This window comes from Myxocyprinus asiaticus, chromosome 9, assembly GCF_019703515.2.
Source record: "Myxocyprinus asiaticus isolate MX2 ecotype Aquarium Trade chromosome 9, UBuf_Myxa_2, whole genome shotgun sequence".
Taxonomy (NCBI): Eukaryota; Metazoa; Chordata; class Actinopteri; order Cypriniformes; family Catostomidae; genus Myxocyprinus; species Myxocyprinus asiaticus.
In genome coordinates this window covers 1,224,304-1,249,953 of record NC_059352.1, presented here as the reverse complement: position 1 = coordinate 1,249,953, position 25,650 = coordinate 1,224,304, and the positions used below count along the sequence as shown (strand labels likewise).

The window sequence follows — 25,650 nt, the reverse complement described above, 5'->3', positions numbered from 1 at the left end:
TGATGTAATGACTCGGGCGGACACATTACAAAGGTTCCGCCCTTCACACAAGTGTTTATGTTGCATTAACGGTAAATGCATTAATCGCGATAAAAAATTAAACGCATTAAACTTTTTAAATTAGTCGCACGTGTTAACAGATTCATTCTAACAGCTCTAACATATATATATGTTATTTTTTATATATATATATATATATATATATATATATATATATATATATATATATATATATATATATTGCTATTGAAATGTTCATGAATGTATATATACAATAGTATAAAAAATTATATAATATTATATATTATATATTTCTAGTTATAATACACTTTGCAATAAATTATTGGCTCATAATTACTCTTTATAAGTCTATAAAATCTCTTTGGATATACATTGGTCAAAAGGTGTGGTACTCCAATAAAATAAAAAATATCTACTGTAAAATAGTATTGTTTCTGTAGTGTTTCTGTTTGGTATGTAATTAGGACAGATGTTGGTGCACTAATCTTAAAAAATACAAAAACATTTTTTTAAGTGTCATCAGAATCAAAACCAGATTTGTTAAATACTTTACGATTCCCATCCCGAGCGCTGTGTCTGGATTATGTGTTTCCTTCATTCAGAATGAACATTTGATTTTGTGTGTTTTTCACAAACGTCTGTTTTCTCTCTTTCGATAAAGTTCTCGCATTTCCTCTAATTCTCTTTCTTCATTCTGTTCCTGGTCTCGTGTCTGCAGGGGTAACAGGGAGAGCTCGAGTCGGGCATCCAGCAGTCGTCAGAGCAGCACTGACAGTGATATGAAGAGTCTGGAGCCTCGGCCCTGGAGCAGCACCGATTCAGACAGCTCGAACCGCACGCTCAGACCGCCGGTCACTAAAGCCAGCAGCTTCAGCGGCATCTCCATCCTCACACGAGGAGACAGTCTGGGCAGCAAGGGCTCGCAGGGCAGCGCCAGGGGCTCTCGCACAGGTAACACATGCTTGTTTATTTGTTGCTGTCCTTATTCATCATACCAGAGCAGAAATCTTTTATCTGTTTAAAGCAAGGCATGCAAAATCAAAGGGACAGAGAGTTTAGATGCAAAATTCTGTCAAGCATCTTAAAGTCGAATATTATTATTTACTCTTATGTGGAGCAATGAATAAAGTAGTAAAGATGCCCATTGCATGTCTGATGGTAGTTTCCATTTTTATATGTCATATATGTATTTCTACATAATGACGCTGGCTCAGAGAATGCCAAAAGTGTGCAGAAATGTTATCTAGGCAAAGGACGGCCAGTTTGAAAATTATATCTCAATATGTTTCAGCCTATTGGCAACATTTGATATATACACTATATTGCCAAAAGTATTCGCTCACCCATCCAAATAATTGAATTCAGGTGTAATATAATATAATCACTTCCATGGCCACAGGTGTATAAAATGAAGCACCTAGGCATGCAGACTGCTTCTACAAACATTTGTGAAAGAATGGGCCGCTCTCAGGAGCTCAGTGAATTCCAGCGTGGTACTGTGATAGGATGCCACCTGTGCAACAAGTCCAGTCGTGAAATTTCCTCGCTACTAAATATTCCACAGTCAACTGTCAGTGGTATTATAACAAAGTGGAAGTGATTGGCAATGACAGCACGAAGAGGTAGGCCACGTAAAATGACAGAGCGGGGTCAGCGGATGCTGAGGCGCATAGTGCGCAGAGGTTGCCAACTTTCTGCAGAGTCAATCGCTACAGACCTCCAAAGTTCATGTGGCCTTCAGATTAGCTCAAGAACAGTGCGTAGAGAGCTTCATGGAATGGGTTTCCATGGCCGAGCAGCTGCATCCAAGCCATACATCACCAAGTGCAATGCAAAGCGTCGGATGCAGTGGTGTAAAGCATGCCGCCACTGGACTCTAGAGCAGTGGAGACGCGTTCTCTGGAGTGACGAATCACGCTTCTCCATCTGGCAATCTGATGGATGAGTCTGGGTTTGGCGGTTGCCAGGAGAACGGTACTTGTCTGACTGCATTGTGCCAACTGTGAAGTTTGGTGGAGGGGGGATTATGGTGTGGGGTTGTTTTTCAGGAGCTGGGCTTGGCCCCTTAGTTCCAGTGAAAGGAACTCTGAATGCTTCAGCATACCAAGAGATTTTGGACAATTCCATGCTCCCAACTTTGTGGGAACAGTTTGGGGATGGCCCCTTCCTGTTCCAACATGACTGCGCACCAGTGCACAAAGCAAGGTCCATAAAGACATGGATGAGCGAGTTTGGTGTGGAAGAACTTGACTGGCCTGCACAGAGTCCTGACCTCAACCCGATAGAGCACCTTTGGGATGAATTAGAGCGAAGACTGCGAGCCAGGCCTTCTCGTCCAACATCAGTGTCTGACCTCACAAATGCGCTTCTGGAAGAATGGTCAAAAATTCCCATAAACACACTCCTAAACCTTGTGGAAAGCCTTCCCAGAAGAGTTGAAGCTGTTATAGCTGCAAAGGGTGGGCCGACGTCATATTGAACCCTATGGATTAAGAATGGGATGTCACTTAAATTCATATGCGTCTAAAGGCAGATGAGCAAATACTTTTGGCAATATAGTGTATCTCAGTAATTATGCATTTTGCTTAGAAATGACATAAAAGGGATTTTTAATCAGATATTTTAATGTAATAAAAATGAAAGCATTTTTACGGCAGTTTTTCACTAAATGAACACAAGTAAGAATTATATTTAATTTATAATATAATAAATACATTTATATGCATGAATACAACAATAAAAAAAAGTAATGTTTACATATATTTTTGCAAAACCTTTTTTTTCTGAGTAAATAGTGTGTACAAAAACTACAACTAAACTCACTTATATTTTGGAACCCAGTTGAATATTATTTATGATCGTCCAGGCAAGTTTATTATTATGATATGATACTAAATTATTATTGTTATTTGGAGGATTTGGGTCTCGGGTCTTTAGCGACCCGGCACGTATATCTTTCACAAATACATCTACAAAATGCCCAGATAGTGTCAAAGTTCCAAAACATTTTCAAAACATTAGAAAATAATAGAATAGAATATATTTTGATATATATATATATATATATATATCAAAGAGATGATGCAACAAATCTAGAACAGGATTCATTTCTTCCACACTGAATTTTCTGAGATGCAACTGGCCGTCAAACACATATTGAGCTACACATAATCTAATAATTGTGTCAAAGACAATCTCTGACCTCTCTGTGGTCTCTAATACATGAATGTCTCTCTATGTCACAGGTCTTCCCACGGTCACTCCGGATATTTGTCCGCTATCACAACCGCCCCATCCGGGCCGTGGCCTCTTGCCCTGCCCCTGCCCCTCCAGTGTCTCTCAAAGCCAGAGCCAACCTGCCCCCCCACCCCCTCAAACTGCCCTGCTGCCCACCCCGACTCTCACACACACCCACACGCAGCACACCATCAGCACACACAATCACATGCTGCCTCAGGTGAGTACACAACAACTTAACCTTAATTTAGCTGCTAAACAAAGCCACGATATTGTCATTGAACTTTTGTTTGCTCTTCAAAACTTACAGTGGCCCTGAAACGTATTTGGACACATAGAGGGATAGTTATCATCATTTACTGTCCCTCATGTTGTTCCAAACCCTCATGACTTTCTATCTTTCATTGAGCACACAAGGAGACGTTGTGCAGAATGTTAATCTCAGTCACCATTCACTTTCATCGCAACTTTGGTTGTACGGTTTTGGAACAACATGAGGGTGAATAAATGGTAGAATTTCCATTTTGGGGTGGACAAACATTTTAATTGTCCAAATACTTCACACCTAATGTCTGAATGTCATTCTATTAGATAAAATGGCAAAGCAAGTGTCAGTATTGTAAGAGAGATGGCACAAGCACACTTTTTAAACATTTGACTAAATTAAGATTTTTAGGTTAATTTGAAATGACAGAACAATAGGTCTAGTATTGAAAATGAAATGAAGACATGCAGTATTGTTAGGGTTGCCACTCGTCCCTTAAAACACGGGATCATCCTGTTTTTAAAGATGAAATGATGCATCTCATATCAAATCAATAAGGGATGCGAGTTGTCTCGTATTTAAGCTCGTCCGATAGCGTCACAACAAAATCGTTAATTTACCTTGATATTCGTCTGAAATTTTAAGGGTAAGGGACTGTCTGAAAAGTCCACACATTAGGCCTCATTCATGAAACAAGAGTATAGCAAATGTTGTGTGGACTGTGGAGGGGTGGTAAGGGACTGTTCAAAAAGTACACACATTGTGTTAAAACTGTAGGGTGTAGTAAGGGACCGTCTGAGAAGTCCACACTTTGTGTTAAAGCGTGAAAACTGTGGAGGGGGTGGTTAGGGACCGTTTGAATAGTCCACACATTGTGTTAAAACTGGAGGGTGTAGTAAGGGACCGTCTGAGAAGTCCACACTTTGTGTTAAAACGTGAAAACTGTGGAGGGGGTGGTTAGGGACCATTTGAATAGTCCACACATTGTGTTAAAACTGGAGGGTGTAGTAAGGGACCGTCTGAGAAGTCCACACTTTGTGTTAAAACGTGAAAACTGTGGAGGGGGTGGTTAGGGACCGTTTGAATAGTCCACACATTGTGTTAAAACTGGAGGGTGTAGTAAGGGACCGTCTGAGAAGTCCACACTTTGTGTTAAAACGTGAAAACTGTGGAGGGGATGGTTAGGGACCGTTTGAATAGTCCACACATTGTGTTAAAACTGGAGGGTGTAGTAAGGGACCGTCTGAGAAGTCCACACTTTGTGTTAAAACGTGAAAACTGTGGAGGGGGTGGTTAGGGACCGTTTGAATAGTCCACACATTGTGTTAAAACTGGAGGGTGTAGTAAGGGACTGTCTGAGAAGTCCACACTTTGTGTTAAAACATGTGAAAACTGTGGAGGGGGTGGTTAGGGACCATTTGAATAGTCCACACATTGTGTTAAAATGTACTAAAACTGTGTAGGGTGTGGTAATGGACTGTCTGAAAAGTCCACACTTTGTGTTAAAACATACAAAAACTGTGGAAGATGTGGTAAGGGACCATCTGAAAACATCCACACCTTGTGTTAAAACTGTGCAGGGTATGGGAAGGGACCGTCTGAACACATCTACACCTTGTGTTAAAACTGTGCAGGGTGTGGTAAGGAATCATCTGAAAAGTCCAGACTTTTTGTAAAAATGTGCTAAAACTGCAGGATGTGGTAAGGGACCGTCTGAAAGCATCCATACCTTGTGTTAAAAATGTGCAGGGTGTGAAGGGACCGTCTGAAAATGTCCACAATCTGTGTTAAAATGTGCTGAAAATGTCCTCCAGAACCAGCATTTGAGACATGCAGATTATCCTTGCTTCGATATTTTCTTATCTAATCCAATGACATTCACACATTTTTAAGTATGATGCAAGTGAACAAATACTTTCTTGTTTTCGTTCTGCTCAATCACCGTTTACCCCTCTAACACGATTCCTTCATCTAAGTTCTTCCTTTTAAACCCCTCTTCTGTCTCTCTCTGCAGCCGTCTGCGCAGGCTGTGTCTTATTCAAACCCCTCGTGCCCTCAGGTCATCTTGCCTGTTTCTCCTTCCCAGCAGTACAACATGGTACTAATACAGTGCTCTCCTGTTTCCTCTCTTTCCTGTCTTTTTCCCATGTACTTCCCTTCATTCTCCCTCCTGTGCTTTCTCTGAATCTCTCTCGCTCTCTCTCTCTCGAGCTCACAAAATGATGTTGCAGCAAATATCTTATTGCTGTCAGTGATACGTCTCGGTGCCAACTCTTTATCTATTTTTTTTTTCATTCAGCATTATGGTACAAATGTCAGTTTGTTGAGCTTCACTTGTACTGAACCAAAACAGATTTGCTGCCTATGTAGCCTTATGATTGAACACACCCAATGATGATTGTTTCTCTGTCTCATCTCTATAGGGAGATGAATTGACTCCTGGTTTCGGGCAGATGTCTTTGAGTCGTCAGGGCTCCAGTGAAGCTCCAGAGCCGCCTGGCCTGTACCAGCACCCTCCACCCCAGCCCAGTTACATCATCCCCCCACCGCCGTCTGGATACCAGCCCCCTGCACCCCACTCGCACCCTCCTCCACCCCCACCCACACAGCCAATCATGCAGACAGCGCCACCTGCACAGGGTTACATGCAGGCACCTCCACCTCCTCAGCAGGTACGACACCCTAATAGTGACAAGTTTCCATTTATTTATCTGTCCTCGCTCATGCAGCCAATCAGAGCACAATCCACATATACATATGGAGCGGGGTGTTTAACCAATGAGATTTCACAGTGGGTGGAGCTACCTAGCACTAGGACTCTCGTTATTGTGAGCTCAACTAAAACACTTCCGTGAGACACTCGCCGAACTGCCACTATTCTTAAAGAGACAGTACCGTTTTAGCACTTATTCTACATATCAATGGAAATATTTGTAAATAGTACAAATTATTCATGTAATAATATACACTGATGAGCCAAAATATTATGACCACTCACAGGTGAAGCAAATAACTTTGATCATCTCTTAACAAGGCCACATGTCAAGGTCTGGGTAGATTAGATGGTAAGCGAACAATCAGTTCTCGTAGTCAACGTGTTGAATGCAAGAGAAATGGGCAGGAGTAAAGACCTGAGTGACTTTGACAAGGGCCAGATTGTTATGGCCAGATGACTGGGTCAGAGCATCTCTGAAACGGCAAGGCTTGTGGGGTGCTCCCGGTCAGCAATGGTGAGTACCTACCGACAGTGGTCCGAAGAGGGACAAATCAGCGACAGGGTGTTGGGCACCCAAGGCTCATCGATGCGTGAGGAGGACCAACAGCATTTTTGGCAGGTGGTCATAATGTTTTGGCTCATCAGAGTAAATGGAATATAATATATGCAATTTCATGATCTCATATTTATTGATGAAATACATGGATTTGTAATTGTTTAAAAAGCTAAAATGTGGGGCCTGGGTAGCTCAGTGGTAAAATACGCTGGCTACCACCCCTGGAGTTCGCCAGTTCGAATCCCAGGGCGTGCTGAGTGACTCCAGCCAGGTCTCCTTAGCAACCAAATTGGCCTGGTTGCTAGGGAGGGTAGAGTCACATGGGGTAACCTCCTCGTGGTCGCTATAATGTGGTTTGTTCTCGGTGGGGCGCATGGTGAGTTGAGCGTGGATGCCGTGAATCCTCCACACGTGCTACGTCTCCGTGGCAACGCGCTCAACAAGCCATGTGATAAGATGCGCGGGTTGGTGGTCTCAGACGCAGAAGCAACTGGGATTCATCCTCCGCCACCCGAACTGAGGCGAATCACTACGTGACCACGAGGACTTAAAAAGCACATTGGGAATTGGGCATTCCAAATTAGGGAGAAAAGGGGAAAAATCCCCCCAAAAAAGGTAAAGTATAACCAATATGCTAAAAATCCACTGATAAAATATTTGTAAAATTAATATTTTTGTAATGTACCAATTTATAAGGTCCCCTGTATATTTAACAGCATTAACTGAGAGGCAATTTATTTCATAGGCAAGCAAAATCGACATTATAACTGAAATTTACCCATATTAATCAAAATCGGAATCAAATCAAATCGAGAGCTTGTGAATCGGAATCTAATCAAATTTGGAAATCTGTATCAATACCCAGGCCTGCCCAGCACAATGCAGCAAAAATAGAAACAGTGTTTGGAATAGAATACTACTGTACTGAATTTAATATTTTTGCAGCATACTGTATGTATACTGTGCACAGGAAGGGTATTTTCTGTTCTGCCAAAGTTTGCAGTATAAAACAAGAGTGCACTGTGTGTAATACTGTATCCCATAATGCAATGCACTTTTTCTGAAATAGTTTTGTGTGCCCTCGCAATACATTTACCATGGTTTTAATTTTTTTTTACTACAGTAACCATATTTTAACCTTGATATTCGTAGAAAAACCATAGTAATAATACAGGAAAACTATGGTAATATAAATAATAATAACCGTAGTAACCACAATATTAATCATGGTTATTCAGTAGTAAAACCATGGTTGCTACTGCCTACAATATTACTATAATAAAACCATTCCACCCCCAAATAAAAATGTCCATGGTTTTACTACGGTAACCATAATTACTGTAAATTGTGGTATTTGCATAGTAAACCATAATTATGATTTTTATTACCATAAATTAATTTTTCCTGTATTATAAATATGATTTCACTAGGAATATCATGGTTAAAATATGGTTACAGTAGTAAAACCATAGTAAATTTATTGCGAGGGAATGCAAAAGTTATTGAGCTGGAACGCAAAATTTGATGAGTGGGAATGCAAAACTTATTGAGCTGGAACACAGCTGGAACGCAAAACTTGTTGAGCTGGAACACAAAACTTGTTGAGCGGGAACGCAAAAATTGTTGAGCTCTAACGCAAAATTTATTGAGCTGGAACGCAAAACTTGTTGAGTGGGAATGCAAAACGTATTGAGCTGGAACGCAGTTGGAACGCAAAACTTGTTGAGCAGGAACGCAAAATTATTGAGCTGGAACACAAAGCAAAATTATTGAGCTGGAATGCAAAACTTGTTGAGCTGGAACGCAAAACTCGTTGAGCGGGAACGCAAAACTCGTTGAGCGGGAACGCAAAACTCGTTGAGCGGGAACGCAAAACTCGTTGAGCTCTAACGCAAAACTTGTTGAGTGGGAATGCAAAAACGTATTGAGCTGGAACGCAGTTGGAACGCAAAACTTGTTGAGCAGGAACGCAAAATTATTGAGCTGGAACGCAAAACCTGTTGACCGGGAACGCAAAATTATTGAGCTGGAACGCAAAATTATTGAGCTGGAACGCAAAACTCGTTGAGCTGGAACGCAAAACTCGTTGAGTGGGAATGCAAAACGTATTGAGCTGGAACGCAGTTGGAACACAAAACTTGTTGAGTGGGAACGCAAAATTATCGAGCTGGAACGCAAAGCAAAATTATTGAGCTGGAACGCAAAACTTGTTGAGCGGGAACGCAAAACTTGTTGAGCGGGAACGCAAAACTCGTTGAGCTGGAACGCAGCTGGAACGCAAAACTTGTTGAGCGGGAACGCAAAACTTATTGCATAGGAATGCAAACTATTGCAAGGTGTGTAGGAGGTATCACAGATAATGATGTGCAGTATGTTCTTACGTCAGTAAACTCTTAATATCTCTCTGTGTCTCTCTCTCTCTCTCTCTCAGATCCAGGTGCAGTATTATTCTACAGGTGGACAGTATCCTAGTTCAGGGCAGCAGTATAGGTCCATATCTCACCAGGTGTCGTACCCCACACAGCGCTCTCAGCCTCTCCCCCCGCCAGCGCAGCCCTCTGGTCAGTGTCATCTCTCTCTGTTGATGCTTTAGTTCAGTTCTTCTCAACTGGGATTTGCATATTTAACTCATGACCAACAAGTTTAAAACCGCTGACTTAAAAAGTAGTCTCTCTTTTAGGTTATATGAGGACCGTATCTGTTGGCATTTTAATGGTTTCTTAAATGTATGTCTCATATTAAATTTTAAATTCTACTTCACACTGTGATTCACTACCTTACGGCGAGTACATGAAGTTCATAATGTTTTTTTTCTTTTACATGATCAGCTCCTCTACAGCCCATGATGTCCAATCAGCAGCCTGCATACCAGAGCATGATGGGAGTTCAGCAACCACAGAGCGCCAGTATGATGAACACACAGCGCACGGGCATGAACGGACAAATGCCAGGAATGATGGTCTCGTACCCTTCTATGCCCTCTTATCAGGTGTGTGTTTATGAATTTGGGCGTTTCTTCAGGCACTTTAACTTTCAAAGGGTTGATTTGTATTAAAACGAAAGGACTTCTTTTTTTCTTTATTTCTGTTATATGAATGTCACATTAGAATTATATATAGGTATAGATTTGATTGAGCCTGGGACAAGCAATAAAAACAAACTATAAATCTGTTAAACAATATTAATTAATTGCATTTAAAACTGTTAATCTAAACAAAGTGTGTAAATAAACAATTGCAATATTTATTATATGAAAAATAAAAAATGTTTACAAAAATTACGACCTAATTTTCACCACAACCAACAATTTTGCCCCTAATAAAGTTTTATCAAAAGATATTTATTTTGCCCGTGCCCGTAGTTAAAAAAAAAAACCTTTCTAAGCCTGATAACTTCTGTCTGTGTTTTTGTTCCAGGTGCCTGTAGCCAATGAGAGCCAGTCTGTGGTTCAGCAGCAATTCCAGCAGCCTGTCATGGTGCCCGCTAGCCAGTCAGTACAGGGAGCCATGCCAACTGCTGCGCCCATGCCCGTTTATTACAGCGTACTGACCCCTACACAACAGAATAGCACAAGGTAAACACACATACTGCTCCACATCACCTGTATGCTCTCTTAATCATCTCTTTTGGTAGTCGGCTGTGTATTAACTGCTTATAACACATCAATGTTTGTGTGTTTCAGTCCGTCTGTGGGTTATCTGCAGCCGCCCAGTTCTGATCAGTACCAGATGACCCAGTCTGCCTCTCCCTGCAGCCAACAACAAATACAGCAGCAGTATTCAGGTACCAGAGAACGATAGATTACCCATTCTGCACAAGTAAATGGCAGTGTAGCACCAGTCCAATAGCAAAATATCTGTACTGTCTATACTAACAATTACTCTTGCATTAAAGTGATAGTTCACCCAAAAATGAAAATTCTCTCATCATTTACTCGCCCTCATGCCATCCCAGATGTGTATGACTTTCTTTCTTCTGCAGAACACAAATGAAGATTTTTAGAAGAATATTTCAGTTCTGTAGGTCCATATAATTCAAGTGAATGGTGACCAGAACTTTGAAGCTCCAAAAAGCACATAAATGCAGCATAAAAGAAGTCCATACGACTTCAGTGGTTTAATCCATGTCTTCTAAAGTGATATGAGGTGTGGGTGAGAAACAGATCAATATTTTAGTCCTTTTTTACTATAAATATCCACTTTCACATTTTTCTCCTTTTGTTTTTGGCGATTCGCATTCGTCATGCATATCGCCACCTACTCGGCGGGGAGTAGAATTTATGATAAAAAAAATATTATATATTCTGAAATATTCTTCTAAAAATCTTCATTTGTGTTCTGCAGAAGAAAGAAAGTCATACACATCTGGGATATCATGAGGGTGAGTAAATGATTTTCATTTTTGGGTGAACAATCTCTTTAACCTTTATATTAACCATAGTGTCATACAATTATTATTTAGGCATTGAGTAAGCATTCACAGAAGAGTGCTGTTATTAGACTGATACAGTGTTTTAGGGTATTGACTGACATATTTGTATGTTGTTGTGTTTTAGGGGTCCCACCTCCTGGCCCTAGCGTCATGGTGATGCAACTCAGTGTTCCAAATGGGCCACAGCCGACCCAGAATCCTCCACTGGTGCAGTGGAACCCCTGCAAATACTACAGCATGGAGCAAAGAGCCAGCAAACCAGAACTGCAGGTATCTGTAACCCTGTGACTATTGGACCAAGAGTTTATTCAAATTCATTTGGTTGGCTTTATGCAATGTCCAGGGGTGCAAGTTTATACCAGTTTGCTGGAAAGAACTGGTCACGGGATATGCCAAAGTTTACAAGAGGCTTTAATCCTCCTATGGTATTAAAAAAAATGCACCTTTCTTCACGGTCATTTTTGACCAGAATGTTTAGATGTGTAACCTTTTTTTTTTATGATGATAATGTACATATTTGCATATACAAATAAGCTAATTTTTGAAACAAAAAATAAAAATTCAGAACCTACACTTCTATAAGTTGAAACATGAAGACAATATGAGAATGTGACATAAATTGGAGGCAGATTGCTGCTATCTGGTGAATAAAATATAAATAACACGACTTGTAAATCATGTCATGCCAGTAACAGCCAGTAGATGACTGTAGACACATACTGTGTAGTCTGATGACTTGTTGTAACCTAATTTGATATTTTATCACAAGATATGCATTTGGATATATATTTAGACATTATCAAACTATTATTTGTCAAAGTTGATCATTTTAAATTTGATTTGAAGTGTCAGTTTTTGCAGTTAATGTCATTATGCTTGCAATCAAACCTGACCATGGTGTTACAAAGAGAAAACGCAGAAAAAGCATTTTTCTACCAATAATGTATTTCAAACGTAAAAATAAATGCATAATAACGTCAAGAAAATCAACATCAAGAAACAGAAATGAACTGCAAAATTCTGAAAGTTCAATTAGAGAATAAAACAGAAGAATCAGACTAAACATTTAGCCATTTCAAACTTTCTATAGTAAAAATGTATTGGGTGTGTGCATGTGACCATGTGTGCGTGTTTGTGTGTCAGTCAGATTGTTGTTTTCAGCTGAAAAACAACAGATGACTTGTAATGCCAACAATGACCTGGTTCTGTGTGTGTTTTCTGCATTGTGGCTGATTTATTGGTTTTATTTGACAAATGTAAAAAAAAAAAAAAAAAAAAGAAAAGCATTGTGTTATAGTTTCACCAGTTCATTTTTGTATGTGTGTTTGTGTGTGATTTGGGTGTGTTTGTTTTGCACTGAGGATGTTTTAGAGTCTCACCCTGTAATTTCTGTCTTTTCTTTCTGCATTGTGGCTGATTTATTGATTGTATTTGACAGATTAAAAAAAAAAAGGCTCTTTTTTGGTCTTTCCCATTAATGTTCAGTGGTCGGTCAATTTTGACCGCGAATACCAAAGGTGTCACTTTTTTTTTTTATATTTTTTTTTATGTGTAGATGGCAAATGGAGGAAAAGTCACCAAGTCTTTTCTCCAAGTCTGCTCAGATAATGGAACCCATTTTTATTAAATTAAACATTTTTATTTTGGTCAACAATGACCGAATACCGTAGGAGGGTTAAAAGATATTGAAGAGTTTTCTAAACAAGAAATATTGGGCACAACTGTATATTCATCATTTTGGCTCTAAGGGTTTTATCTCTGATTTATTCGCCTCTAAACCACATGTGAAAACAGATAACATGTTTTCTGTGATTGATCACTTTATATGTCAGTCAGTTGGTCTTTTCCTGTCTAAGTGGGCGGGTCTTGACCAGAACAAACACACTGATCTATCCTTGTTTGTGTGTGTGTGTGTGTGTGTAGGTCAGTACTCAGCTGAACAGTCCACTGGCATCTCCCACTCAGTCTCCAGCTCCCTCTCCGTCTGGCAGTGTAAACAGTGTGTGTCCCGGTCTTGGCCCACTTCCTCTCATTTCACAGTTCCCTCGACCCGGCGGGCCAGCACAAGGTACGTATACACATATACAGTTTTGTGGAGTGGTTATTTCACTAATTACCGTCTATGATTGTATTTATGACATTTTTCATTTTAAGATTTTAATGTAATTTTCTTGTATCTCTTATTTATTGATTAGCGCTGTATATGATTTTATCTGCTTGAAATGTGACACAAATAAAGCTATTATTACCGTTACTAGCGACCAGGATTTTGAACAAACATAATTTCACTGTGGATGGAGCCGCATGACAGATTAACATGAAAGAGGAATTATGGCTTTAGTGTGGTGTGCAATACAATTACTAGAAAGTTATAAAAGTTGTTTACAAACACATATGGTGTCACAGTGTGGGAGTCACATGACCTGAGTTGATCCTGTATATGTGTGTGTGCAGATGGGAGATACTCTTTACTGGGCCAGCCACTGCAGTACAGTCTGTGTCCACCACCCATCATGCACAACCACAACCAGTCCTCATACAGCTCTCATCAGGTATGGCCGCGCGCGCGCTGTTCAGTCAAATGTTGTCCAACTGTATAAATCAGTGTTGCCGAACTTTCAAAGTAACATTTACTAATTTACCATGTCATGTGCTTTGATAGAGTGCTTGTGCTGTTCAATGAAGTTGAAATGTGTTGTTCACCAGGACGTAACTTACATTTTACTAGAGTATTCTAAGTTTTAGAAATTTAAAATAGAGTGTTTCCATTTGAGCAAGCAAGCAATCTTTATTTGAATGTTTCTAATATCGGTTCTTAACCCTTTAAGCTCAGATGGGCCCTTGAGAAAAGAAAATAATTGTCGAAATATTAATAACTACAGTCTTGACCAACACAAAATAAGTATCGTTTGAAAGTTTAGAAGCTCTACTTTCCAATGCATGTAGACATCATGACCAAAACTGAACAAGTGCTTTGAAATTTGCAGATAAATCAGAAGTGATCTGTTTTGATAATTTTTATAAAACAAATTGCACTGCACATAATATTGCAGTCAGTAGAAACATCAAACTCATCAAATAGTCATGTGTCATATGTTGTTGGAAAGCTCTCAAAGAGCAAAATACAACCAGCATATTTGTTTTACTCACAGACTAAAATATAGTGAGTAATAGCTAAGTATATGTCTTTGACAGTTATGTTTCATTTGAACAGGTGATGCTTATATGCATCATTTTTGCTTATAACTACACAGAAAATAAAACATCACATACGATTATCTTTCAAAGGAGCACACATACAAGGTAATTGGATGCATAGATCATTAGTTAATCCACATGAAGTACAATGTGCCACACAGCATCTGGCTATCTGGCATCTTGCATTCTGGCTGAAAACAAGTAATCTTTTCTGGATCAGATGACGTCATCTGAAATGATGTAGCATCATGGATCACTAAACCAATCGGATTGTGTTCCGATCAGTGCAAAAAATCATCAGAATCAATATTCTGACAGAGAGACATGTGATTGATAACTGTTATTACATATGGCCACCAGGAGATGGCGCCAAATACATGACACAGACTCAATGATGACTCAAATGGCACAGAATGAAACTCATTCTGTGAAATCTCATTACTAAAATCATGTCTGCATGCTATGCAAACCTTTAGTCATTGTTGTGTTTGCATGTGTAATTAGTTCTTATGTACAATTATTTTGTTTTATTTGTTTGGAGACGTTTTTGGACACTATGATAAATTATATTTGTAATGCTATAACTTTTGATTGCTTTGTTGTATCAACACAAAACATTTTTCTCAGGTACAGCTGTCATGATTGGGAACAAAACAAAAGTTTTTCAGAGCCATCTTATTTACACCCAGAGATATATATTGTGTAGATTCAGAAAAATAAGACACATTACATTTTTGGCTCAAGTTTTCTTGTGATTTTCTTTATTTTTCCAGCAGTTTCTTAGGCTGAGAGTCTCAGATTTTATCATTATCTATATCATTAAAAAATGTGAAAAGTTTTCTTTACAGTGATACCAAACACTTGACCCTCCTTGTTTTTGTTTTTTTGTTGTTGTTGTTGATTTTATTTTTTTGTCGAGTTATAAGCCTTTAATATGGGTATGCCACTGAAACATCAAATCTTTAAAAACACACTCAGAGCCCAAGAGTGATTCACTCACATATGAGAACAAATTTTACACTGTGCGACTAAAAATGTCTGATTCTCCACTGGCTGAATGTTAAGATTTCACTAAATAGTATAGTTTGAGTAGTATAGTGGTAAAGAAGCAATGAGATCTTTTCACTGCAAGTTGAGAGTAAAAGTTTGACTCGTTCTGTGTAATGTGTGTCCAAAGACGAGATCCACACAATCCATTTGTTATTAAATAATGTCTCTTTTAATACCCCAAAGCAAAAACTTAAACATTTAATTCTAATCACACACGGATCTAGTAAAGATGCCATTCGACTTTCAACCCAAACACTTCTGAGAGACGCTTGCAGAACTGATGCTATTCTTAAAGAGACAGTACCATTTTATCGTGTTTTACAAATCACTGTAAATACTACACATTATGAAAATATAAATATGTAAACAATAAACGTAGAACAGTATATCAGGGCTGCACAATTAATCGAAAAAATAATTGAGATTACAATTACAGCTGTTGCAATCTGACGCATTTAAATTAGTCTAAAGGCATATCAGTAATGCTCACTATCTAAATTATACTGTGTACAATTTATTCAAAATGTGAATAACAACTTTTGTTTTTCGTGCAATTAAAATATTAAAGCAATTCAGGAACACAGTTCTCAAGTATCTTTGATGCATAGCCTATATAAAGAATATGGCATGCAAGGGCCCCACACAAAATAAGTATTCTAATGTAAATTCTATTAATCGAAATATCAAAGGAAATAATAGGCAATTATGATTGTTGTCTTAATTGTGCAGTCCTACAGTATATATACTGTACATGTGCAATATAATATATAGTATGCAATTTCAAGACATCATATTTTTTTTGATGGGAAAAAAAAGCTAAAATGTGACAAAACTATACAAAAATTATAATAATACAATTTGCAAAATTTATTTTTTCATATTGTACCAAGAAAGAAGGTCCCCTGTATATTCAACAGTGTTAAATGGGAAGCAAAATAGACATTATAACTGAAATACACCCAAATGAGTTCCTGTAGCTTAACTGGTAGAGCATGGCGCTCGCAACACCAAGGTCTTGGGTTCGATTCCCAGGGAACACAAACCGATAAAATGTAAACCCTGAATGCTTTGGATAAGAGTTTGCCAGATGCATAAATGCAATCAAATCAAAAGCTTGAGAATCAAATCTGTAAATCTGTATTAGTAACCCAGCCACACTTTGTGTTTATTCAGAATCAATCAGTGATGAAACATGGTGCTCGCAGTAAAAGACAAACACTCAAATCTGCCTCTACAGATCTTGGAACTACTGACGTGGGTAAGACGCTCTTTATAAACACAAGCTTCAGACAAGAATGATGGCTGCAGTGGTTTAGTTGTAGACACATTCTCAGGCCTTTTAGATCGCTTTTTTTTAACCCTCCTATGGTATAGAAAAATGGCACCTCCCTATAGTATTTGCAGTCATTCTTTGATCAGAATGGTCCAATGTGTAACCCCCTTTTTTTTTTGATGATGATGATGATGATAAATATACTATTTACCTGATGTAAGAACAATAAAATTATGCATTTCTTTTGGGATTTTATGCTATTTTGATCTTATTTACATGTACATTTCTATATTTTAACATTAATTTGCATAATTAACTTCTATAAGTTGAAACATGAAGACAATATGAGAATGTGACATAAATTGGAGGCAGATTGCTGCTATCTGGTGAATAAAATATACATAACACGACTTGTAAATCATGTCATGCCAGTAACAGCCAGTAGATGACTGTAGACACATACTGTGTAGTCTGATGACTTGTTGTAACCTAATTTTATATTTTATCACAAGATATGCATTTGGATATATATTTAGACATTACCAAACTATTATTTGTCAAAGTTTAGCATTTTAAATTGATTGGAAGTGTCAGTTTTTGCAGTTTATGTCATTATGCTTGCAATCAAACCTGACCATGGTGTTACAAAGAGAAAACACAGAATAAGCATTTTTCTACCAATCATTTATTTCAAACTAATAACTCAAAATAAATGCACAATAATGTCAAGAAAATCAACATCAAGAAACAGAAATGAACTGCAAAATTCTGAAAATTCTATTCGTTTTTTTTGGTCTTTCCCATTCAGTTTCAAAGGTCAGTAAATTTTGAACCGCGAATACCAAAAGTGTCGCCTTTTCTTACAACCATTTAGACTTACTGAATCATGCCCAATTTTTTGGTATGTTCAGATAGCAAATGGAGGACGTCACCAAGTCTTGTACTGCTCAGATAAAGGAAACCATTTTTATTAAATGAGTACAATTTATTTTGGTCAAAAAATTACCATATACCGTAGGAGGGTTAAGATAACGAGAGACATGAATTCAGTCGTGTGTGTCTCGAGTTTGACAGGTTGTGTCTAAATCTCACTGTATCTCTCTGCAGTGGTCAGTCGAGTGTTGGAGGTGACCGATCTCCCAGAAGGCATTTCTCGTCCAGAGGCTGAGAAGCTTTTCAACCAGCTTTCACTCTGTGGTGCCAAGATCCAATGGCTGAAGGACCCACAGTGTTCCCGGGGTCCCACATCTCACTCGGGCCCCAGAGGAGACTACCACGACCCCGCTCACCTGTACACCGTCGTGGCCGTGTTCCCTAACACAATGGCCGCTCAGAGCGCGTCCTTCAAACTCAACAACAGCGGCGGCAGTTTGTTCAAGCTGCGCGCGACGAAAAACAACTATGACTTGCGTGTGCTGGAGAGAGCTAGCTCGCAGTGAGTGCGGAGAGAGAGAGAGAGAGAGAGAGAGCGTACGACGGAGAGGAAGCTGAAGATGTCAAAGGGAAGAGATTCATTAGGGATGTTTTTTATTATTTTCTATCATGACCAGAAGAGCACATATGACACAGAAGCGTGTTGCGTTGTATGTGTATTGTATGACACGCGCACACTCTCACAGACTCACGCGACGAGATCAGTTGCTCACCTTCATGTTGTTCTAAACCCATATGACACGGGTCACGTCCACACTAATACATTTTCATTTGAAAAGGCATACATTTATGTCACTCATCCACATTAGAACGGCATTTTCTTCCACAGAGAACATGATTAGTGTGGACGAGGCCTTGCTTTATGTCTTGGCTGCTCTTTTCAATAATACAAGTAAATGGGGCTTCAAAATTACAAAAAGAAACCAATATAATTAAAAAAATATATAAGCACAAGAGTAGTCCATGTAACTTGGAATTGTAGTCTTCCAAGTCACACGATAGCTTTGTTTGTGATTCACCGAAAATCTTTCGCTCAAATCAGTTTGAGCGAATCAATGGCACCATGAGATTTGCGAGAACCAGTTGAATTTGGAATTGTATGTCGACGCCATTTTTGTAGTTTATACGAATTTTGTAATCCATATCAGAGCTTCAGAAGTCACAAATTGTATAGACTACATTAGTAATAAATTTATTATACTTTTTGTGTCATTTTGGAGCTAGACAGACCGAGTCCCCATTCACTTCACTATATGTCAAAGAGCGGCCAGGACATTCTTCAAAAATGTCCCTTTTGTGCTCCACAGAAGAAAGTCAGATGGGTTTGGCTGAGTAAATGATCTTGAGTGAACTATTCCTGTAACAAACCCTCCATTCATGCACATTTTCTTGCGGTGCATTCTTTCTATCCGTCTACATTCTCCATAAATCTCCACATTCTCTCTCACTTCCTCTGGCGAGCTTTCTCGTTTTCCCGCTCTCTCGCGTGCTCACTTTCGATTCTTCCTCTATCACTTCCTTCCTCTGCTTTCTGTTTTGCCTTAACGCTGTTGTGGACTTCTGTACTGCGCTCTTTATTTTCTCTCTCTCTGATGAAATCATCTTTTCTCAGTTCAGTATATTTATATAAGTGATGTAAGGATTATAAGAAATAATCTATATATTCAGTGATTCTTTTCCCGTGGATAAGTTGAAACTCCTTTTCCCGCCCATCCTCCTCCTCTCCTCGTTGTGTTTGCGTTTTTCGTTGACAGCTGTGCAGAAAGTATCTGAGGTATTTAAAAGTGCACAATGATTGCGAATGTCTACTGTAAATTCCATTTAATCTGTTATTTTTTGTTTGTTTTTAAAAATATAAAAGATAAGTAAAAGATATCTCCAGAGTCTGCCTTTTGGATCTGTATGAATGTGCTCCTGTCAATGTGGTACTGTAGAATATATATATATATATATATACACACACACACACACACGGGTGTAATGTAACAAATTACAAATACTCTTGTTACTGTAATTGAGTAGTTTTTACCAGGAATTGTACTTTAAGTAGTTTAAAAATGCTATATTTGTACTTGAGTAACTGTACTTTTACTGCGCTGTTTTCCTTCCGTCTGTGTTCACTACTTCCCTTTCCTGATTTTATTTTTATCCATCAATGTGATTGGTTACCAGAGTCTCGTGACTCCTGTCAAATCAAATCATGCGTAAAAAAACCCTGAATGGCAGCTGTAGATCTGGCGCCATCTGCTGTGGATGTGGAGGATGCCTCAAGCAGCAGTTCAACATCAACACCTGAACATCACGGCCGCACCTGAAAGGGATTTTCGCAGTGAAGAAGGCCGAATGCTTGATCGTGTCATGTGAGTTTAGCTTGCTCAAGCCAGTCGAGATATCAGCATTAATCCTGCCTCTAATTTGAAGAAACATATGGAGGTAAATTTCATATTTCTGCTTACTAGATTCTCTGTATGTATAACGTACCTGTAAATTAGCTATGTTTCACTGAGATTATTGGGCTGCTGTGAGAGATTTATGTAATGTTAGCAATATGGCTGGCTGATAAAAGGATCGCGATATTAATCGGGGGAAAAACGAAATCTTTTTGGATGAGTTTTCTATACTCAGCCTATGTTTACATCTAAAACAGGTGAACTGTGACATTTTAATAATAATTTGTTTTTAATAGTATTGTTAGTTTTGTTAATAATATCGACCCCTGATGTAGAGAGAGTGTTTTAATTTGAATAAAAAATGACCAGGAAAAATTATAAAAATCTATAATTATGCTCTTGATCATGTTTTTCTAATGCTTGATAGAGAAGTATCAAGCTTTATAGAGCAATACTTAAGGCAGAATAATTTAATAGTCACAAATACACTTCAGAAAATTGTGCATCATGCATTAGAATGACATGATCTGGAAAGGCACACACCTGTCTATATAAGGTCTTACAGCTGAAAATGCATATCAGAGCAAAAACCAAGCCATGAGGTCAAAGGAACTGCCTGCAGAGCTCAGAGACAGGATTGTGTCGAGGCACGGATCTGGGGAAGGCTTCAAAAATATTTCGCCGGCTCTGAAGGTTCCCAAGAGCACAGCGGCCTCCATAATTTTTAAATGGAAGAAGTTTGGAACAACCAGGACTCTTCCTAGAGCTGGACGCCCGGCCAAACTGAGCAACTGGGGGAGAAGGGCCTTGGTAAGAGAGGTGACCAAGAACCCAGTGGTCACTCTGGTTGAGCTCCAGAGATCATGTGTGGAGATGGGAGAAACTTGCAGAAGGACGACCATCACTGCAACACTGCAGCGATCTGGACTTTATGGCAGAGCGGCCAGACGGAAGCCATTCCATGAATGAAATGGTGGTCTGATGAAACGAAGATTGAACTGTTTGGCCTCAATTCCAAGCGTCATGTCTGGAGGACACCAGGCACCACTCATCCCCTGCACAATACCATCCCAACGGTGAAGCATGCTGTGGGGGTGTTTTTCAGCGGCAGGGACTGGGGGACTGGTCAGGGTTGAAGGAAAGCTGAATGCAGCAAAATACAGAGATATCCTTAATGAACACCTGGTCCAGAGCGCTCAGGACCTCAGACTAGCCTGAAGGTTCACCTTCAAGCAGTACAATGATCCTAAACACACAGCCAAGACAATGTAAGAGTGGCTTAGGGACAACTCTATGAATGTCCTTGAGTGTCCCAGCCAGAGCCCGGATTTGAACCCAATCAAACATCTCTGGAGAGACCTGAAAATGACTGTCCACTGACAGTCCCCATCCAACCTGACAGAGCTTGAGAGGATCTACAGAGAAGAATGTGTGCAAAACTTGTCGCATCATACCCAAAAACACTTGAGGCTGTAATCGCTGCCAAAGGTGCTTCAACTAAGTACTGAGTTAAGAGTCTGAATACTTGTCAATGTGATATTTCAGTTTTCTTTTTAATAAATGTATCAAAGTTATCAAAAATCTGGTTTTTGTTTTGTAATTATGGAGTATGAAGTGTAGATTGATGTGGATAAAAAAATTATATATATATATTCACACACACACAGTACTGTGCAAAAGTTTTAGGCACTTGTGAAAAATGTTGCATAGTGAGGATTTCTTCTACAATAATGCCATAAATAGTTTGAATTTATCTATTCACATCATACTAAGTCCAGTAAACATAAAAAAGCTAAATCAAAATTCGGTGTGACCACCTTTGCCATCAAAACAGCAGCAATTCTCCTAGATACACCTGGACACAGTTTTTCTTACTTCAGATAGCTTCTGGAGAATTCACCACAGTTCTTTTATCTATTTAGGCTGTCTCAATTGCTTCTGTCACTTCATATAAACCCAGATTGACTCAGTATTCAGTGGGGGGCTTTGTGGGGGCCATGGCATCTGTTGCAGGGCTCCCTGTTCTTCTAATCGTTTCTGTTTGCAAAAGGAGTCTAAAATGTATATTTCCCATTGACACACTAAAGCTGAAGATATAAATAACTATTTTAAGACAAATACTTTTGTTAAAAATCTTAAGTGCCTAAGACTTTTGCACAGTACTGTGTGTGTGTGTGTGTGTGTGTGTGTGTGTGTGTGTGTGTGTGTCTATATATATATATATATATATATATATATATATATATATATATATATATATATATATATATATATATATATATATACACACACACACACACACACACACACACACACACACACACACACAGTATATATACAGTTGTGATCATTTCTTTTATTTCTTATGGGATTCATATTCAACTGTAGGTTATAACAGAATGGCACAATCATAAAACAAAACATGGCAACAAAGAAAAAACATGAAATGACCCCTGTTCAAAAGTCTGCATACCCTTAGTTCTTAATACTGTGTATTGCCCCCTTTATCATCAATGACAGCATGCAGTCTTTTGTAATAGTTGTCTATGAGGCCCCAAATTCTTGCAGGTGGTATAGCTGCCCATTCGTCCTGGCAAAATATCTCCAGGTCATGCAAAGTCTTTGGTCGTCTTGCATGAACCGCACGTTTGAGATCTCCCCAGAGTGGCTCGATGATATTAAGGTCAGGAGACTGTGATGGCCACTCCAGAACCTTCACCTTTTTCTGCTGTAACCACTGGAGGGTCAACTTGGCCTTGTGCTTAGGGTCATTGTCCTGCTGGAAAGTCCAAGAGCGTCCCATGTGCAGCTTTCATGCAGAAGAATGCAAATTGTCTGCCAGTATTTTCTGATAACATGCTGCATTCATCTTGCCATCAATTGTCACAAGATTCCCCGTGCCTTTAGAGCTCACACACCCCCAAAACATCAGTGAGCCACCACCATGCTTCAGTGGGGATGGTATTCTTTTCACTATAGGCCTTGTTGACCCCTCTCCAAACTTAGCGCTTATGGTTGTGACCATAAAGCTCTATTTTGGTCTCGTCACTCTAAATTACAGTGTGCCAGAAGCTGTGAGGCGTGTCAAGGTGTTGTCGGGCATATTGTAACCAGGCTGTTTTGTGGCATTGGTGCAGTAAAGGCTTCTTTCTAGCAACTCGACCATGCAGCTCATTTTTGTTCAAGTAGTCGTATTGTGCTCCTTGAAACAACCACACCGTCTTTTTACAGAGCAGCCTGTATTTCTCCTGAGGTTACATGTGGGTTTTTCTTTGTATCCTGAACAATTGTGTCTGAAATCTTTCTTGGTCTACCTGACCTTGGCTTGGTATCAAGAGATCCCCGAATTTTCCACTTCTTAATAAGTGATTGAACAGTACTGACTGGCATTTTCAAGGCTTTGGATATCTTTTTATATCCTTTTCCATCTTTATAAAGCTCCATTAGCTTGTTACGCAGGTCTTTTGACAGTTCTTTTCTGCTCCCCATTGCTCAGTATCTAGCCTGCTCAGTGCATCCACGTGAGAGATAACAAACTCATTGACTATTTATACACAGACACTAATTGCAATTTAAAAAGCCACAGGTGTGGGAAATTAACCTTTAATTGCCATTTAAACCTGTGTGTGTCACCTTGTGTGTCTGTAACAAGGCCAAACATTCAAGGGTATGTAAACTTTTGATCAGGGCCATTTGGGTGATTTCTGTTATCATTATGATTTAAAAAGGAGCCAAACAACTATGTGATAATAAATGGCTTCATATGATCACTATCCTTAAATAAAAGGCATGATCAGTCATATTTTCAAAATCAATGCCAAAATTTCACAATTTCTGCCAGGGTGTGCAAACTTTTGAGCACAACTGTATATACAGTATAAATGGGTCAATGATGTGATGCTTATTTTCTAATAAATTATTCAAAATACATTAAACGCAATTCACACAAAACAATTACTTGAATACACCTCTTTTATGATGAATATGTTTTCAAAGTCATTTTGATATTTTTTTGGCAGCTTAAAGTAAAAAAAAAATGTCATGTGGTGTACCCATCCAGAGTCAGTAAAAAAACAAAAAACAAATCAGTCTCAGATTCTGAAATTCTTGAAAAAATAAATATTGGCATGAATTGTGCTGAGTAATCTTTTATTATTTTTTCTTAACCCTTTAAGCTCGGATGGGCCCGCCGGTGAAAAAAAAAAAAAAAAAGTAATTGTCAAAATATTAATAACTACCGTCTTGACCAACACAAAATAGGTATCGCTTGAAAGTTTAGAAGCTCTACTTTTCCAATGCATATAGACATCATGACCAAAACTGAACAAGTGCTTTGAAATTTGCAGACAAATCAGAAGTGTTCAGTTTTGATCATTTTTAAAAAGATTTGAACTGTACTTATTATTGCAATCAGTAAAAACATCAAACTCATCAAATAGTCATGTGTCATATGTTGTTGGAAGGCTCTGAAAGAGTAGAATACAACCAGATTATTTGTTTTACTCACAGATAAAAATATAGTGAGTAATAGCTAAGTATATGTCTTTGACAATTATGTTGGTGTTGCTTGTATGCTGCGTTTTCACTTATAACTACATGAAACATAAATGGAACATAGAATCTCACATATCATTACTTAGAGGAGGTGATTATCTTTCTAACTAGCCCACACACAAGATAATCAGATGTATAGATCATTAGATAATCCACATGAAGCACAATGTTACATATGACCACCAGGAGATGGCGCCAAATACATGACACAGACTCAATGATGACTCAAATGACACAGAATGAAACTCATTCTGTGAAATCTCATTACTAAAATCATGTCTGCATGCTATGCAAACCTTTAGTCATTGTTGTGTTTGCATGTGTAATTAGTTCTTATGTACAATTATTATGTTTTATTTGTTTGGAGAGGCTTTTGGACCCTATTATAAATTATATTTGTAACGCTATAACTTTTGATTGCTTTGTCGTATCTTTGTTGTAAATGTATTAACAAAATGTTTTTCTCACAGTTGACATGATTGGGAACAAAACAGAAGCATTTTTTTTTTTTTTTTCCAGCAGTTTCTTAGGCTGAGTGTGCCAGAATGTATCAATCTATATCACAAAAAAAAACAAACAAAAAAAAAAACAATTGAACAGTTTTCTTTACAATGATACCAAACACTCGACGCTCCTTGTTGTCGAGTTATAAGCTTTGAATTTTTGTATGCCACTGACACAACTCACTTGGTGTAACCATGAGGAAACGTCTTGATATTCTTAACTTAAAAATTCATGATATTTGTAAAAAAAATAAAATAAAAAAATACTTTTCACTTTGAAACATGTTTTGAAACTTTGAAATTAATGATAAGGTTGTGTACACTTTCATGTATTCAATGTGCAAGGAAACTGTTTAATTCCTTTTACTTGATGGTTACACAACATTACATTTTTAATATCATTAAATGTTTATAGAAAATGCTATAAATGTTTTTCAAAAATGTGTAAAAAGAAAATGAACTTGAAGATTACATGTCTACGAATTTGACGTGTTATAAACTAGATTTTTTAAATATTTCAAAT

General features: G+C 38.4%; 1 protein-coding gene across 8 annotated transcripts in view; it reads left to right on the top strand.

Moving 5' to 3' along the window:
• LOC127445764 (R3H domain-containing protein 2-like) overlaps positions 1 to 19,555 on the top strand; it is a 76,533-nt gene extending 56,978 nt beyond the window's left edge. For 7 of the 8 annotated variants that reach the window (XM_051706056.1, XM_051706055.1, XM_051706052.1 and 4 more), the window contains 13 exons: positions 740 to 972; positions 3,267 to 3,478; positions 5,538 to 5,621; positions 5,947 to 6,195; positions 9,227 to 9,356; positions 9,624 to 9,784; positions 10,212 to 10,369; positions 10,478 to 10,578; positions 11,351 to 11,496; positions 13,150 to 13,294; positions 13,681 to 13,778; positions 16,648 to 16,732; positions 17,855 to 19,555. In XM_051706056.1, the coding sequence (XP_051562016.1) occupies positions 740 to 972; positions 3,267 to 3,478; positions 5,538 to 5,621; positions 5,947 to 6,195; positions 9,227 to 9,356; positions 9,624 to 9,784; positions 10,212 to 10,369; positions 10,478 to 10,578; positions 11,351 to 11,496; positions 13,150 to 13,294; positions 13,681 to 13,778; positions 16,648 to 16,732; positions 17,855 to 18,186 (2,134 nt within the window). In that variant the 3' untranslated portion in view covers positions 18,187 to 19,555. The remainder of the gene's footprint in view (positions 1 to 739; positions 973 to 3,266; positions 3,479 to 5,537; positions 5,622 to 5,946; positions 6,196 to 9,226; positions 9,357 to 9,623; positions 9,785 to 10,211; positions 10,370 to 10,477; positions 10,579 to 11,350; positions 11,497 to 13,149; positions 13,295 to 13,680; positions 13,779 to 16,647; positions 16,733 to 17,854) is intronic. The other variant, XM_051706059.1, reaches the window with a different exon arrangement.
• Positions 19,556 to 25,650: the final 6,095 nt, after the last annotated feature.